This window comes from Triticum aestivum, chromosome 3D (genome assembly GCF_018294505.1).
Source record: "Triticum aestivum cultivar Chinese Spring chromosome 3D, IWGSC CS RefSeq v2.1, whole genome shotgun sequence".
In the NCBI taxonomy this organism is placed as follows: Eukaryota; Viridiplantae; Streptophyta; class Magnoliopsida; order Poales; family Poaceae; genus Triticum; species Triticum aestivum.
Genome location: NC_057802.1, coordinates 587,011,777 through 587,028,947, shown reverse-complemented (window position 1 = coordinate 587,028,947; position 17,171 = coordinate 587,011,777). Strand labels below are relative to the sequence as shown.

The 17,171-nt window shown below is 44.5% G+C and overlaps 1 protein-coding gene across 1 annotated transcript; it reads left to right on the top strand.

Annotated features, from left to right (window-relative positions):
- Positions 1 to 1,289: 1,289 nt before the first annotated feature.
- Positions 1,290 to 2,404, top strand: LOC123075673 (germin-like protein 1-3). The gene is made up of 2 exons (XM_044498226.1): positions 1,290 to 1,507; positions 1,622 to 2,404. Exons 1-2 carry the CDS (start codon positions 1,372 to 1,374, stop codon positions 2,161 to 2,163), a joined length of 678 nt encoding a protein of 225 aa, XP_044354161.1. The 5' UTR covers positions 1,290 to 1,371; the 3' UTR covers positions 2,164 to 2,404.
- Positions 2,405 to 17,171: the final 14,767 nt, after the last annotated feature.

Genomic DNA, 17,171 nt, shown 5'->3' with positions numbered 1-17,171 from the left:
CTTGCAACTTCAGTACTATCTCCTATTAATCTAGAAATAAAGCACTACATCGTGGATCGCTACCATTTGTGTCAAATTAATCTAGAAATAAAGCACTACATCGTGGATCGCTACCATTTGTGTCAAATTAAATTCACGTGTGTGGTCCCAAGTTCTTTGGGATATTTTTGCCTGAGACCTAAAATAATTTTACCCTAACTTTCAAAGATTTTTGTTTGTTTTATTTAATATTTCAGTTTAAATTTTACTGATTTCAGTCGGATGCATTACAAAGATAAACTGTCCTACTACTAATTAGCCTGCCCGGTATAAGACCTTCTTTTTACCTCGACTTTGTTGTTGCGGAGTACATGATTTATGGCATCCCCAAAGCCGACCCTCAAACCTCCCGTAATCGTCCAGACCGAGCTGTCCCGACCCAATTTGCCATCCAACGCAGTTCCGCATCCGTCCGCGGGCCGGTCCGGATGTCCGTTTTCCCGCAAACTAGAACCAGACAAAGGGGGCTTTGTGGGAGTCCAAACATCCACATGACGAACCAAAAGCTGCCACGTATCCACGCACTACGTGCCCTCCTCTCTTCCTCTCTCTCTCCATACACCAAATGGCGAAAGGTGTGTATTAGCAATGGCTGAAGGTGTAGCTCAATTGCGAAAGGTGTCGCTAAATTGGTGAAGCTACCGGGCTCTTTTTTTCTTTTCTTTTTTAAATACGGACACACGAGCTAGCTTCGGCCAAAAATGGTGCAACATGTATAGTAAACTTGTTTGGCAGTAGGTTTGGCCCACTTTTCTTTATTTACATGTACATAAGTACATGTACACTGAATTGGAATGATAATCTGCAATTGTCTAGACATATGTTTGGCGGAAGAAATGCTAGCTATTTGACGGAACGTTGTTGTTTGACGCGGATTTGAGGTACAGGGTTGGATGGCCGGCTCCTGTATCAATAGAACATCAGTCCGGACCTATTTTCGAACAAATATGGTGTCCGTTTGCGGTAGCGTTAGAGATGCCCTTACTACACAATACCAAGTTCTTCTCATCCAGCTTAGTGGATACCTCTCTGTCCACAAGAGTACATGACACAAATGGTAGCGATCCACGATTTGACGTCGCGGTCCAACCCTATCCTGAAGCTAAAATGTCCATCGTCTTCATTAATTAAGTCGGGCAATTAACTTCGTCACACGTCCATCGATCAACTACCGACCGATCACGTCCCTCTTACGCTTACGCTACACTGCACTATAAGTACATGCACCCCGTGCTTTGCATCATCATCCAGTCAGCCTCAGCTACTTCACCACACAACTAACGAACTAACACCACACCAACAAACCCGTAGCCAATTAAGGAACGCTTGACCATGGCGCCCAAGCAGCTCCCTACCGTCCTCCTCGCCGTCTGCTCCACCCTCCTGGGCCTGGCCGCGCCATTGCTCGCCGGCGACCCCGACATGCTCCAGGATTTCTGCGTCGCCGACTACAAATCCCTCGATGGCCGTAAGTTGTGCTAGCCCTTCCGTACATACTCTCATGCTGTCTTGCGGGCACATATACTCCTAGATCATGCGGGAACAGAGAGTAATGCATGCATGCATGCATGCGTACGTGCAGCGCTGCGTCTGAACGGGTTCCCGTGCAAGAGGCCGGAGAACGTGACGGCGGACGACTTCTTCTCCGCCGCGCTGGCATTCCCGGGAAACACCGGCAACCCAGTCGGCTCAGCCGTGACGGCGGCGAACGTGGAGAAGCTCCCGGGGCTGAACACGTTGGGGGTCTCCATGTCCCGCGTGGACTACGCGCCGTGGGGCGTGAACCCGCCGCACACCCACCCGCGAGCCACCGAGATCGTCTACGTGCTCGAGGGCTCCCTCGATGTCGGCTTCGTCACCACCGCCGGCAAGCTCTTCGCCCGCACCGTCTGCAAGGGCGAACTCTTCGTCTTCCCCCGTGGCCTCGTCCACTACCAGAAGAACAACGGAGGTGCGCCGGCCGCCGCCATCTCGGCCTTCAACAGCCAGCTTCCGGGCACGCAGCCCCTCGCCCTAGCGATGTTCGCAGCCTCACCACCGGTTCCTACCGACGTGCTGGCCAGGGCGCTCCAGATCGACGGCGGCCTGGTGGAGGCCATCAAGTCCAAGTTCCCGCAAAAGTAACCAGCATGCATGCATGTTGGTTGGGTCAGCTCTACGTGCGTATGTGCTGCCAATAATGACGAAGGACCACGTAAAAGTGCAGTTTTAATAAATTTGCTTGACAATGTATCTTTTGTCGGTGCATGTTTAGTGAAGGGCCTCGTCGGTTTTACTGTTAATTGTTGCTTTTTCTTCACGAACCTACTGGTTATTAAATTGTATGTGTCCATTATTGGTGAATGAATGTGCCCGATTGCTTGAATTGTCATAATACGTTAAGGCAATGAACAAGATATAGTCTATCGCCCTGTCTCACTCTCTTTGCAGATCCATTCCCAAGACTTTATTTGAAAGTTTCGCTGTGTTGCCATGAGTTGGGCTCGCAATATTCAGCCTTAGCCTTTGGTCTAACAGAAATATTATTCGGGTGGGATTTTGCCCCATGTACACCTTAGTTCAAAATAACTCTCAGTGGATCGATCTTTTCTTATGTACATCATAGCACATCGAGTATAACTGGTGTTATTTCGGTGGAGTTCCGCATTAGCGTTTAGTTCCAAGACATACTTTTCACGTGTCTACCCAATATCTAGAAAAGGTTTTGAAATGTGTCAAACTCCAAGTATAAATTATGATAGTTAATATATTGACATAGGATTGTATGCAAAATTATGACCATATGTGTTCTCCAATAAAAAACAACTTGATGCATCTTAAACATGTACACTATATTGTAAGTACCGGTTGGCTGGAAGGTTTCGGAGCTGTTGGTTGTAGCATGTATCCGCAATAGATATTATGCACTTTGGCCTTAATTTGGCCCTTTCTCTAAAAGTATGTGTAAGTACCAATTTGTTTCTTTCTGTCCATGGCATTTTGTTTCTAAACATTGTGAAGCAGAAACAAAATACATTTTAACTATCGAGCAGGCATTAACGTGAAGGCCAAAATTCCTTCTTATGCACATTCAAGTGGGCCGTTATGTACTCAGGAATATTTGTTTAATAAAAAAATTTCATTGCTCAGTTGACCGAAATTTTCATAAAGCAATTGGCCTAGTTTTTGTCTTGCGGTTCCTGCTGATATTTTGTTGTATCTCAACCGTCTAGGTAATATGTGGCCCCTATAAACCCAATTATATTGAGAAAAAATTACAATTATGTTCCACTAGCAGAATGATGTTGTTTATACAGTAGTGGCAGAGCTCGCTGAGGATGCCAGGGGTCAAAAGTGGGAGCATTAAATGTTAGCCTGGGGGGGGGGGGGGGGTGTGAGGAAAATGAGTGTAGTTTCAGAAATCCGAGCCCCCAAGTTGTTGTTTTTTTCAATGAATATACCAAGGCTGGGCCCTCCTACAATGCATGTTAGTAAAACAAATATAAATTTTGCAGTATGATTTTTTTTTCCTTTTTTCCTTTTGTGAGGGTTTTATTTTGATCTTACAGGCTGAGAGTGTTGAGCTTGCACGTCACCGTGTAGGTGGCCAGAGCCACGGAGAAGAGCATGTAGAGAAGATATGGTTGCAACATCACGATAAGGCGGTAGTACCCTGGAGTGGAGGGACAATTAGAGGATGCTGGCAACTAAACAACTGATTTTAAACAAGGAAAGAAGATCTGCACCCGAAACTTGAACCTTTTTTTGCAAAAAATATATTCAAATGACTATTGTTTCCAAAATCCGAGCCCCCAAGTTATTTTTATTCAATGAATATACAAAGGCTAGGGGTGGTGCCACCCCCCCCCCCCCCCACCCCCGCCTCCTCCTCTTGCAATGCATGTTGGTAGGAAAACTATAAATTTTGGATTATGGAAATAGTTTTCAGGTTTCCCTAGTAGTAATCCATCTTCTGAGGGTTTTATTTTGATCTTACTAGTCGAGGGCGACCAGGGGCGGAGCCAGGATTTGAACTTGAGGGGGGCGAAAAGCCAGTGATCACACAAGAGACAAAACATCATGCTGGCCTTGATGTCAATGCATATACAAATATATGTTTGGTACTTACCAAATAAAATAAAATTACATTTATATATATCAGATTATAAATTGAGTTGTATGATCACCAACATCCAACAAGTTGATTATCTCATCTGATCTTTAAGGCTTTTTCTTCCTAATAGTGTAACGCCTATGAGAGTCGTCTCCCATTTTGTGTGGAGACGTGTCTGACTATTTTTTACTGTTTTATGCACAATGCTAAATAACCCGACTAAAATCATGATTTATAAAAATAATACTTTCTCGGTTCACAAATATAAGATGTTTTGAATATTTCAATATACTCCCTCCATCCCACAATATAAGATTGTTCTGCAAGCTGTTTTAGTTTTCAAAACGATATTATATTATGGGACAAATGGATAGACTTTATGCAGAGTGAAAGGATTGGACAAACACGCTGAAATGCGCATGTATACATCTAAATGAGAAAATAGTAGAACATCTTATATTGTGAGTGGAGGAAGTAATAAAAATAGCTTAGTGCATAATGGTACCTGCTTATATCCTAACTCCAGGCGTCATCTGCTTGCATCTTGCCATCTACGAACCGTAGAACAGTGGAAGGTTTCGTCGTCGTGCATATGCACAAGCGTCGGCCCTCGGCCGGCGGCAAGCGTCCTAACAGTATACGCACAAACGGCGGCCAGCCGAAAACGCCTGACCAGGAGACGCGCTAGCGGCGTCGGCGACAAACGCCCTAGAGGAACACGCATGCTGAGTTGCTGACAAGACAAACGCCCTAGAATCAGATCAATCGATCGATCTGATCGAGCACGTATTCACGTCCAGAGGCACTGGCCTGGGCTAAAACAACCACCCGCATTGTGGGCTTTGGGCTATTGTAATTCGGTACAACACGTCTAAATTATTTATTCACGTATATGGGCTAATAAGTATGGGCTAATTAGGTAATTAGCTGCGGCCATTAGCGTATATACACTGGACTACCTGCTACAAATCGTTTGTCTCAAAAAAAAAATATTGAGGGGGGCGAGCCATTGGCAGGGGTCTAGCCCCTGCTCGCCCCTCCCTCTCTCCGCCCCAGAGGGCGACTGATCTTGCACATCACTGTGTAGGTGGCCAGAGCCGCGGAGAAGAGCGTGAAGAGAAGATATGGTTGGGTCAGCTCTATGTTCGTACGTGCTTCTAAATATGACGAAGGACCACATAAAGTGCAGTTTCAGTTCATTTGCTTGAAACTATCTTTTGTATATTCTGATTATTTTGTGTCCGTGCATGTTTTGTGAAGGGCCTCGTCAGTTTTACTGTTAATTATTGCGTTTTCTTCATGAACCTACTAGTGACTAATTTGTATGTGTCCGTTCTTGGTGAATCAATGTGCCTCATTGCTTGAATTTTCATGAAATTTTAGGCAATGAACAAGATATAGTCAATCTCGATCCCACTTTTTCTCGATCTCCCAAGGCTTTATTTCAAAGTTTCACTGTGTTGCCATGAGTCGGGCTCGCAAGGTTCAGCTTTCATCTTTCGTCTAATAGACATATTGTTCGGGTGGGTTTTTGTCCCATGTACAACTTTGAAAGAAAAATCTCACTGGAACAAACTTTTCGTGTATTCATCGTAGCACATTGAGTATAGCTAGCGTTATTTCGGTGGAGTTTCGCATTTGCGTATAGTTCGAAAGTATACTTTTTACGTGTCTACCCAATATCTAAAAAAGGCTTTGAAATGTGTCAAAAACTTCAAGTATAAATTATGATAGTTAATATATTGACTTAAGATTGTATGCAAAATTATGAACATATGTGTCCACATAAAAACAACATGATGCATCTTGAACAACTACAATGTATTGTAAGTACCGGCTAGCTAGAAGATTTTGGACTTGTTGGTTGTAGCTTGTATCCCCAATACATATTAAGCTCTCTGGCCTTTGGCCCTTTCTATTAAAGTATATGTAAGTTGCTATAAGTTTCTTTTTGTCCTAGATATTTTGTTTCTAAACATTGTGAAGCAGAAATAAAATGCATTTATCTATCGAGTGGGCATTAATGTGAAGGCTAAAAATCCTTCTTATGCTTAGTTCCAACCTCACATTGTATAACAACATTCCAGTGGACCGTTATGTAATCAGGAATAGTTGTTTCTTAAAATTTGCTATTGCTCAGTTGACCTAGATTTTCGTAAGGCAATCGCGTGAGATTTTGTCTTGGGACTTGTCCTTTAGTTCTCTCTCAGGGCTAAGGTAACTCTTGTGCTGACCATACGAGAGAATTGGTTGATATTTTGATATATCTCAAGTAACTAGGTAAAAGTTTGGATTGTGGAAATATTTTTCATGGTTTTTTTGGTAGAATGTTTATCCTTTTTGCGAGGGTTGTATTTTGATCTTACTAGTATAAATCATGTTATACTCCCTTCATTCCTTTTTTTAGGTGTATTACGATTTTGGAAAGTTGGACTTGTTCATGTTTGCTCAAATTTATAGGAAAAACTATCAACAACTACAATACTAAATAAATAAAATATGAAAATATATTTCATGATAACCATAATAATCTGAAGTTGGTATAGTAGATGATGTTAGTTTATCTATACACTTGATCAAAGATAAAGAAAAAGTTCAACGTCTTAGAAAACTTATAAACTTTATAAAATGTAAGATATAGGGAGAACCTATTTTGAAATCAAGTTTGGCTCCTGGGTGCCATGCTCCTGCGCACGAAAATGATTTTCGAAATGTCAAAAAAATTCGAAAAAAAATTATATGCGTTCATAGTCACACCCAATTGCTACCTAAATTTTTTTAGGCAAAGATGTAAGCATTTTATCCTGTGCAAAAAGCAAAACAAATTGAACACCAACTGTTACCCCAAATTTGTTTTTTTCTCACGGACAAAGCATTGGTGCTCTTTTTTGCATGAAAAATTTCAAGGATGCTTGTGACACTAATACGAACATCCGCAAAAGAAAATCAGAATTTATTGAAAATAATTACTACTTTTTTCTGGTTATTGTTCACGCGGGAGCATTGCTCCCGGGAGACAAAACACCTCCCCTGAACCTATTAGTCTTCAGAATACAAACGTTTGAGTACACACACTTTCTACAATTTTACTATTTATGGGCCTAGGGTGTAATTGATAAGACTTGTGCCTAGTTCATGGGCATAGAAACTTTTCTTTGTTTTTGAGGATTTCAGTCAAGTGACATGCTACATTCACATACCTTCCAAACCATTTAAGGCCTGCAGTCAAAAGTATGAGGCACTGGCAAGTAAATGTTGGAAATATGCCCTAGAGGCAATAATAAAATGGTTATTATTATATTTCCTTGTTCATGATAATTGTCTATTATTCATGCTATAATTGTGTTATCCGGAAATCGTAATACATGTGTGAACACATAGACCATAACATGTCCCTAGTGAGCCTCTAGTTGACTAGCTCGTTGATCAATAGATGGTTACGGTTTCCTGACCATGGACATTGGATGTCATTGATAACGGGATCACATCATTAGGAGAATGATGTGATGGACAAGACCCAATCCTAAGCATAGCACTAGATCATGTAGTTCGTTTGCTAAAGCTTTTCTAATGTCAAGTATCATTTCCTTAGACCATGAGATCGTGCAACTCCCGGATACCGTAGGAATGCTTTGGGTGTACCAAACGTCACAACGTAACTGGGTGGCTATAAAGGTGCACTGCAGGTATCTCCGAAAGTGTCTGTTGGGTTGGCACGGATTGAGACTGGGATTTGTCACTCCGTATGACGGAGAGGTATCTCTGGGCCCACTCGGTAATGCATCATCATAATGAGCTCAATGTGACTAAGTAGTTAGTCACGGGATCATGCATTACGGAACGAGTAAAGTGACTTGCCGGTAACGAGATTGAACGAGGTATTGGAATACCGACGATCGAATCTCGGGCAAGTAACGTACCGATTGACAAAGGGAATTGTATACGGGATTGCTTGAATCCTCGACATCGTGGTTCATCCGATGAGATCATCGTGGAACGTGTGGGAGCCAACATGGGTATCCAGATCCCGCTGTTGGTTATTGGCTAGAGAGGTGTCTCGGTCATGTCTGCATGATTCCCGAACCCGTAGGGTCTACACAGTTAATGTTCGATGACGCTAGGGTTACAAGGAAGGTTTGTATGTGATTACCGAATGTTGTTCAGAGTCCAGGATGAGATCCCGGACGTCACGAGGAGTTCCGGAATGGTCCGGAGGTGAAGATTTATATATGGGAAGTCATCATACGGTCACCGGAAATATTCGGGGGTATACCGGTATTGTACCGGGACCACCGGAGGGGTTCCGGGGGTCCACCAGGAGGGTCCACCTGCTCCGGAGGGCCTTATGGGCTGTAGGTGGAAGGGAACCAGCCCTAAGTGGGCTGGGCGCCAACCCCCCCTAGGGCCCATGCGCCTAGGGTTTGGGGGGAACCCTAAAGGGGGGCGCCCCCCTTGCTTGGGGGGCAAGCTCCCTTCCCCTTGGCCGCCGCCCCCCTCTAGATCTCATCTAGAGGGGCCGGCCCCCTTCCCCCTTCTCCCTATAAATAGAGGGGTGAGGGGAGGGCTGCAGCACCACATCCAAGGCGCAGCCCCTCCCCTCCCCAACACCTCTCCTCCTCCGCGTGTGCTTGGCGAAGCCCTGCCGGAGAACTACCACTCCACCACCACCACGTCGTCGTGCTGCTGTTGGAGCCTTCTTCCTCAACCTCTCCCTCCTCCTTGCTGGATCAAGGCGCGGGAGACGTCACCGGGCTGCGCGTGTGTTGAACGCGGAGGCACCGTTGTTTGGTGCTTGGATCGGATTCTGCCGCGATCTGAATCGCTACGTGTACGACTCCCTCATCCGTGTTCTTGCAACGCTTCCGACTCGCGATCTTCAACGGTATGAAGATGCACTCTCCTCTCTCTCGTTGCTAGTTACTCCATAGATCGATCTTGGTGATGCGTAGAATTTTTTTAATTTCTGCTATGATCCCCAACAGTGGCATCATGAGCTAGGTCTATGCATAGTTTCTATGCAGGAGTAGAACACAAGTTGTTGTGGGCGTCAATTTTGTCAATTTACTTGCCGTTACTAGTCTTATCTTGATTCGGCGGCATCGTGGGCTGAAGCGGCCCGGACCGACCTTACACGTACGCTTATGTGAGACAGGTTCCACCGACTGACATGCACTAGTTGCATAAGGTGGCTAGTGGGTGTCTGTCTCTCCCACTTTAGTCGGATCGGATTCGATGAAAAGGGTCCTTATGAAGGGTAAATAGAAATTGGCATATCACGTTGTGGTTTTGGCGTAGGTAAGAAACGTTCTTGCTAGAAACCTATAGCAGCCATGTAAAAAAATTGCAACAACAATTAGAGGACGTCTAACTTGTTTTTGCAGCAAGTGTCATGTGATGTGATATGGCCAGAAGAATGTGATGAATGATATATGTGATGTATGAGATTGATCATGTTCTTGTAATAGGAATCACGACTTGCATGTCGATGAGTATGACAACCGGCAGGAGCCATAGGAGTTGTCTTAATTTATTTATGACCTACGTGTCAACTGAAACGTCATGTAATTACTTTACTTTATTGCTAACCGTGAGCCATAGTAGTAGAAGTAATAGTTGGCGAGACAACTTCATGAAGACATGATGATGGAGATCATGGTGTCATGCCGGTGACGATGATGAACATGGCGCCCCGAAGATGGAGATCAAAAGGAGCAAAATGATATTGGCCATATCATGTCACTATTTGATTGCATGTGATGTTTATCATGTCTTACATCTTATTTGCTTAGAACGACGGTAGCATAAATAAGATGATCCCTCGCTAAAATTTCAAGAAAGTGTTCCCCTAACTGTGCACCGTTGCGAAGGTTCGTTGTTCCGAAGCACCACGTGATGATCGGGTGTGATAGGTTCTAACGTTCGCATACAACGGGTGTAAGCCAGATTTACACACGCAATACACTTAGGTTGACTTGACGAGCCTAGCATGTACAGACATGGCCTCGGAACACAAGAGACCGAAAGGTCGAACATGAGTCGTATAGCAGATATGATCAACATGAAGATGTTCACCGATGATGACTAGTCCGTCTCACGTGATGATCGGACACGGCCTAGTTGACTCGGATCATGTATCACGTAGATGACTAGAGGGATGTCTGTCTGAGTGGGAGTTCATTAATAATTTGATTAGATGAACTTAATTATCATGAACTTAGTCTAAAATCTTTACAATATGTCTTGTAGATGAAATGGCCCACGCTAATGTCAACCTCAACTTCAACGCGTTCCTAGAGAAAACCAAGCTGAAAGACGATGGTAGCAACTATACGGACTGGGTCCGGAACTTGAGGATCATCCTCATAGCTGCCAAGAAAGCATATGTCCTTGAAGCACCGCTAGGTGAAGCACCCGTCCCAGCAAACCAAGACGTTATGAACGCCTGGCAAACACGTGTTGATGATTACTCCCTGCTTCAGTGCGGCATGCTCTATAGCTTAGAACCGGGGCTCCAAAAGCGTTTCGAGCAGCACAGAGAATATGAGATGTTCCAAGAGCTGAAAATGGTTTTCCAAGCTCATGCCCGGGTCGAGAGATATGAAGTCTCCGACAAGTTCTACATTTGTAAGATGGAGGAGAATAGTTCCGTCAGCGAACACATACTCAAAATGTCTGGGTTGCACAACCGCTTGTCTCAGCTGGGAGTTAATCTCCCGGATGACGCGGTCATTGACAGAATCCTTCAGTCGCTCCCACCTAGCTACAAGAGCTTTGTGATGAACTTCAATATGCAGGGGATGGAAAAGACCATTCCTGAGGTATATTTAATGCTGAAATCAGCGGAGGTGGAGACCAAAAAGGAACATCAAGTGTTGATGGTGAATAAAACCACTAAGTTCAAGAAAGGCAAGGGTAAGAAGAACTTCAAGAAAGATGGCAAGGGAGTTGCCGCGCCCGGTAAGCAAGCTGCCGGGAAGAAGACAAAGAATGGACCCAAGCCTGAGACTGAGTGTTTTTATTGCAAGGGAAACGGTCACTGGAAGCGGAACTGCCCCAAATACTTAGCGGATAAGAAGGCCGGCAATACCAAAGGTATATGTGATATACATTTTATTGATGTGTACCTAACCAGCGCTCGTAGTAGCTCCTGGGTATTTGATACCGGTGCGGTTGCTCATATTTGTAACTCAAAGCAGGAGCTGCGGAATAAGCGGAGACTGGCGAAGGACGAGGTGACGATGTGCGTTGGGAATGGTTCCAAGGTCGATGTGATCGCCGTCGGCACGCTACCTCTACATTTACCTACTGGATTAGTTTTAAACCTCAATAATTGTTATTTAGTGCCATCTTTGAGCATGAACATTGTATCTGGATCTTGTTTGATGCGAGATGGCTACTCATTTAAATCCGAGAATAATGGTTGTTCTATTTATATGAGAGATATGTTTTATGGTCATGACCCGCTGGTCAATGGTTTATTCTTAATGAATCTCGAACGTGATGTTACACATATTCATAGTGTGAATGCCAAGAAATGTAAGGTTGATAATGATAGTCCCACATACTTGTGGCACTGCCGCCTTGGTCACATTGGTGTCAAATGCATGAAGAAACTCCATGCAGATGGACTTTTGGAGTCTCTTGATTATGAATCATTTGACATGTGCGAACCATGCCTCATGGGCAAAATGACCAAGACTCCGTTCTCCGGAACAATGGAGCGAGCAACCAACTTATTGGAAATCATACATACTCTGTGTGCGGTCCAATGAGCGTTCAGGCTCGCGGTGGCTATCGTTATGTTCTCACCCTCACTGATGACTTGAGTAGATATGGGTATGTCTACTTAATGAAACACAAGTCTGAGACCTTTGAAGAGTTCAAGGAATTTCAGAGTGAGGTCGAAAATCAACGTGACAGGAAAATAAAGTTCTTACGATCAGATCGTGGAGGGGAATATTTGAGTCATGAATTTGGCACACACTTAAGGAAATGTGGAATTGTTTCACAACTCACGCCGCCTGGAACACCTCAGCGTAATGGTGTGTCCGAACGTCGTAGTCGCACTCTATTGGATATGGTGCGATCTATGATGTCTCATACCGATCTACCGCTATCATTCTGGGGTTATGCTTTAGAGACTGCCGCATTCACTTTAAATAGGGCTCCGTCGAAATCCGTTGAGACGACACCGTATGAATTATGGTTTGGAAAGAAACCTAAGCCGTCGTTTCTTAAAGTTTGGGGATGCGATGCTTATGTCAAGAAACTTCAACCTGAAAAGCTCGAACCCAAGTCGGAAAAATGCGTCTTCATAGGATACCCTAAGGAAACCATTGGGTATACCTTGTACCTCAGATCCGAAGGCAAGATCTTCGTTGCCAAGAACGGGTCCTTTCTGGAGAAAGAGTTTCTTTCGAAAGAAGTAAGTGGGAGGAAAGTGGAACTTGATGAGATGACCCCTCTCGAACCAGAAAGTAGTGCATCACAAGAAAATGTTTCTGTGGTGCCTGCACCGACTAGAGAGGAAGTTAATGATGACGATCATGATCAAGTTACCACTGAACTTCGTAGGTCCACAAGGACACATTCCGCACCAGAGTGGTACGGCAACCCTGTCATGGAAATCATGTTGTTGGAGAACGGTGAACCTTCGAACTATGAAGAAGCAATGGCGGGCCCAGATTCCAACAAATGGCTTGAAGCCATGCAATCCGAGATAGGATCCATGTATGAAAACAAAGTATGGACTTTGACAGACTTGCCCGATGATCGGCGAGCGATAGAAAATAAATGGATCTTTAAGAAGAAGACGGACGCGGATGGAAATGTTACCATCTATAAAGCTCGACTTGTCGCTAAGGGTTATCGACAAGTTCAAGGAGTTGACTATGATGAGACCTTCTCACCCGTAGCGAAGCTGAAGTCCGTCCGAATCATGTTAGCAATTGCCGCATTCTACGATTATGAGATATGGCAAATGGACGTCAAAACGGCATTCCTTAACGGCTTCCTTAAGGAAGAATTTTATATGATGCAGCCGGAAGGTTTTGTCGATCCTGAGAATGCTGACAAGGTATGCAAGCTCCAGCGCTCAATCTATGGGCTGGTGCAGGCATCTCGGAGTTGGAACATTCGCTTTGATGAGATGATCAAAGCGTTTGGGTTTACATAGACTTATGGAGAAGCCTGTGTTTACAAGAAAGTGAGTGGGAGCTCTGTAGCATTTCTCATATTATATGTGGATGACATACTATTGATGGGAAATGATATAGAATTCTTGGAAAGCATAAAGGCCTACTTGAATAAGTGTTTTTCAATGAAGGACCTTGAAGAAGCTGCTAACATATTAGGCATCAAGATCTATAGAGATAGATCGAGACACCTCATAGGTCTTTCACAAAGCACATACCTTGATAAGATATTGAAGAAGTTCAATATGGATCAGTCCAAGAAGGGGTTCTTGCCTGTATTGCAGGGTGTGAGATTGAGCACGGCTCAATGCCCGACCACGGCAGAAGATAAAGAAAAGATGAGTGTCATCCCCTATGCCTCGGCCATAGGGTCTATTATGTATGCCATGCTGTGTACCAGACCTGATGTAAACCTTGCCGTAAGTTTGGTAGGAAGGTACCAAAGTAATCCTGGCATGGAACACTGGACAGCGGTCAAGAACATCCTGAAGTACCTGAAAAGGACTAAGGATATGTTTCTCGTTTATGGAGGTGATGAAGAGCTCGTCGTAAAGGGTTACGTCGATGCTAGCTTCGACACAGATCTGGATGACTCTAATTCACAAACCGGATACGTGTATATTTTGAATGGTGGGGCAGTCAGCTGGTGTAGTTGCAAGCAAAGCGTCGTGGCGGGATCTACATGTGAAGCAGAGTACATGGCAGCCTCGGAGGCAGCACATGAAGCAATCTGGATGAAGGAGTTCATTGTCGACCTAGGAGTTATTCCCAATGCATCGGGGCCGATGACTCTCTTCTGTGACAACACTGGAGCTATTGCCCTTGCCAAGGAGCCCAGGTTTCACAAGAAGACCAGGCACATCAAGGGTTGCTTCAACTCCATTCGTGAAAATGTTCAAAATGGAGACATAGATATTTGTAAAGTACATACGGATTTGAATGTCGCAGATCCGTTGACTAAACCTCTTCCACGGGCAAAACATGATCAACACCAGAACTCTATGGGTGTAGGATTCATCACAATGTACCTACATTATTGACTCTAGTGCAAGTGGGAGACTGTTGGAAATATGCCCTAGAGGCAATAATAAAATGGTTATCCGGAAATCGTAATTGTGTTATCCGGAAATCGTAATACATGTGTGAACACATAGACCATAACATGTCCCTAGTGAGCCTCTAGTTGACTAGCTCGTTGATCAATAGATGGTTACGGTTTCCAGACCATGGACATTGGATGTCATTGATAACGGGATCACATCATTAGGAGAATGATGTGATGGACAAGACCAATCCTAAGCATAGCACTAGATCATGTAGTTTGTTTGCTAAAGCTTTTCTAATGTCAAGTATCATTTCCTTAGACCATGAGATCGTGCAACTCCCGGATACCGTAGGAATGCTTTGGGTGTACCAAACGTCACAACATAACTGGGTGGCTATAAAGGTGCACTGCAGGTATCTCCGAAAATGTCTGTTGGGTTGGCACGGATCGAGACTGGGATTTGTCACTCCGTATGACGGAGAGGTATCTCTGGGCCCACTCGGTAATGCATCATCATAATGAGCTCAATGTGACTAAGTAGTTAGTCACGGGATCATGCATTACGGAACGAGTAAAGTGACTTGCCGGTAACGAGATTGAACGAGGTATTGGGATACCGACGATCGAATCTAGGGCAAGTAATGTACCCATTGACAAAGGGAATTGTATACGGGATTGCTTGAATCCTCGACATTGTGGTTGATCCGATGAGATCATCGTGGAACGTGTGGGAGCCAACATGGGTATCCAGATCCCACTGTTGGTTATTGGCTAGAGAGGTGTCTCGGTCATGTTTGCATGATTCCCGAACCCGTAGGGTCTACACACTTAAGGTTCGATGACGCTAGGGTTATAAGGAAGGTTTGTATGTGATTACCGAATGTTGTTCGGAGTCCAGGATGAGATCCCGGACGTCACGAGGAGTTCCGGAATGGTCCGGAGGTGAAGATTTATATATGGGAAGTCATCCTACGGTCACCGGAAATATTCGGGGGTATACCGGTATTGTACCGGGACCAGCGGAGGGGTTCCGGGGGTCCACCGGGAGGGTCCCCCTGCCCCGGAGGGCCTTATGGGCTGTAGGTGCAAGGGAACCAGCCCTAAGTGGGCTGGGCGCCAACCCCCCTAGGGCCCATGCGCCTAGGGTTTGGGGGGAACCCTAAAGGGGGCGCCCCCCTTGCTTGGGGGGCAAGCTCCCTTCCCCTTGGCCGCCGCCCCCCTCTAGATCTCATCTAGAGGGGCCGGCCCCCTTCCCCCTTCTCCCTATAAATAGAGGGGTGAGGGGAGGGCTGCAGCACCACATCCAAGGCGCAGCCGCTCCCCTCCCCAACACCTCTCCTCCTCCGCGTGTGCTTGGCGAAGCCCTGCCGGAGAATTGCCACTCCACCACCACCACGCCGTCGTGCTGCTGTTGGAGCCTTCTTTCTCAACCTCTCCCTCCTCCTTGCTGGATCAAGGCGCGGGAGACATCACCGGGCTGCACGTGTGTTGAACGCGGAGGCACCGTTGTTCGGTGCTTGGATCGGATTCTGCCGCGATCTGAATCGCTACGTGTACGACTCCCTCATCCGCGTTCTTGCAACGCTTCCAACTCGCGATCTTCAACGGTATGAAGATGCACTCTCCTCTCTCTCGTTGCTAGTTACTCCATAGATTGATCTTGGTGATGCGTAGAAATTTTTTAATTTCTGCTACGATCCCCAACAGTAAACAGTTGAGGTTAAACAAGAAAATAAGATCCGGTCGCAAAGCTTGAATTTTTTTTCTTATTTTTTTGCAAAAAGATTCGGATCTAAGTTTCAAATGCCGAAGGAGAACAATAAAACAACAGCTAGCTTACCAAGCGGCCACCTTGGTATGCTAGCAACAAAAAATTACAACCAATGGGGAAAAGATAACAACAGCTAGGGTGGCTGAAAACCTATGCAAAATAATATGTGCAGTATCGTAGATCGCGTGATAAAGAAAAGAAAATGCATGCAGTTGAACAATTAAAATCTGTGTCATTTTTTGACACTTATATAATTAAATTGCATGTGTGCTACTTTGCATGGATAATACGATATTGATTTGGCCCGAGAGTTAGCGTATCAAGCAACACTGTTTGGCCCGAAAAAGAAGTAACACTGCTCACTATCGCACCTCTCATCATACATCACTTGGGTAGCTGGCTCTACCAACCTCTCACGTACACCAAGCTGAGAGCCTTCCTCTTCTCACACCTAATTGGTTAGCCAACTTGGTCAGGTGATCAACTGGTCCGGCCATCGATCATGTCATCATCAAGTTAATTAAAGTAGGAGTACCTACTACGCGGGGTCTTTACATCTACTACTCTCCGTCTCATGATACAAGATGTTTTGAATATTTCAGTATGGACTACATACACACTGAAATGAGTGAACAAACATAGTAAAACGTGTCTATATATATCCAACTCAAAAAAAACTTAGATCTTCTTATAATTTGAGGAGGAGGGTGTAGTAAATGTGTACATGCAATGCTCATTGATATTAGGCAGCATGGAGATATTAGGTACTGTCTAGGGCACATCTAGATGTGCCCTAGTTATTGCACATCTAAGTGACCCAATCACACTACAAAGAAAAAGAAAAAAGATAAAAGAAATTGTCTGCTCGAATCTTCATGTAAAAGCAATGGTATATGACTTAGATGTGCAATACTTAGGGCACATTTGGATGTGCTTTAGGAAAATTAGTATATGATAGTTAATATTTGGCAGTATATTAATTGCATGTATATATTTGATGGATATTATTTCTGCATTAATTATATGATT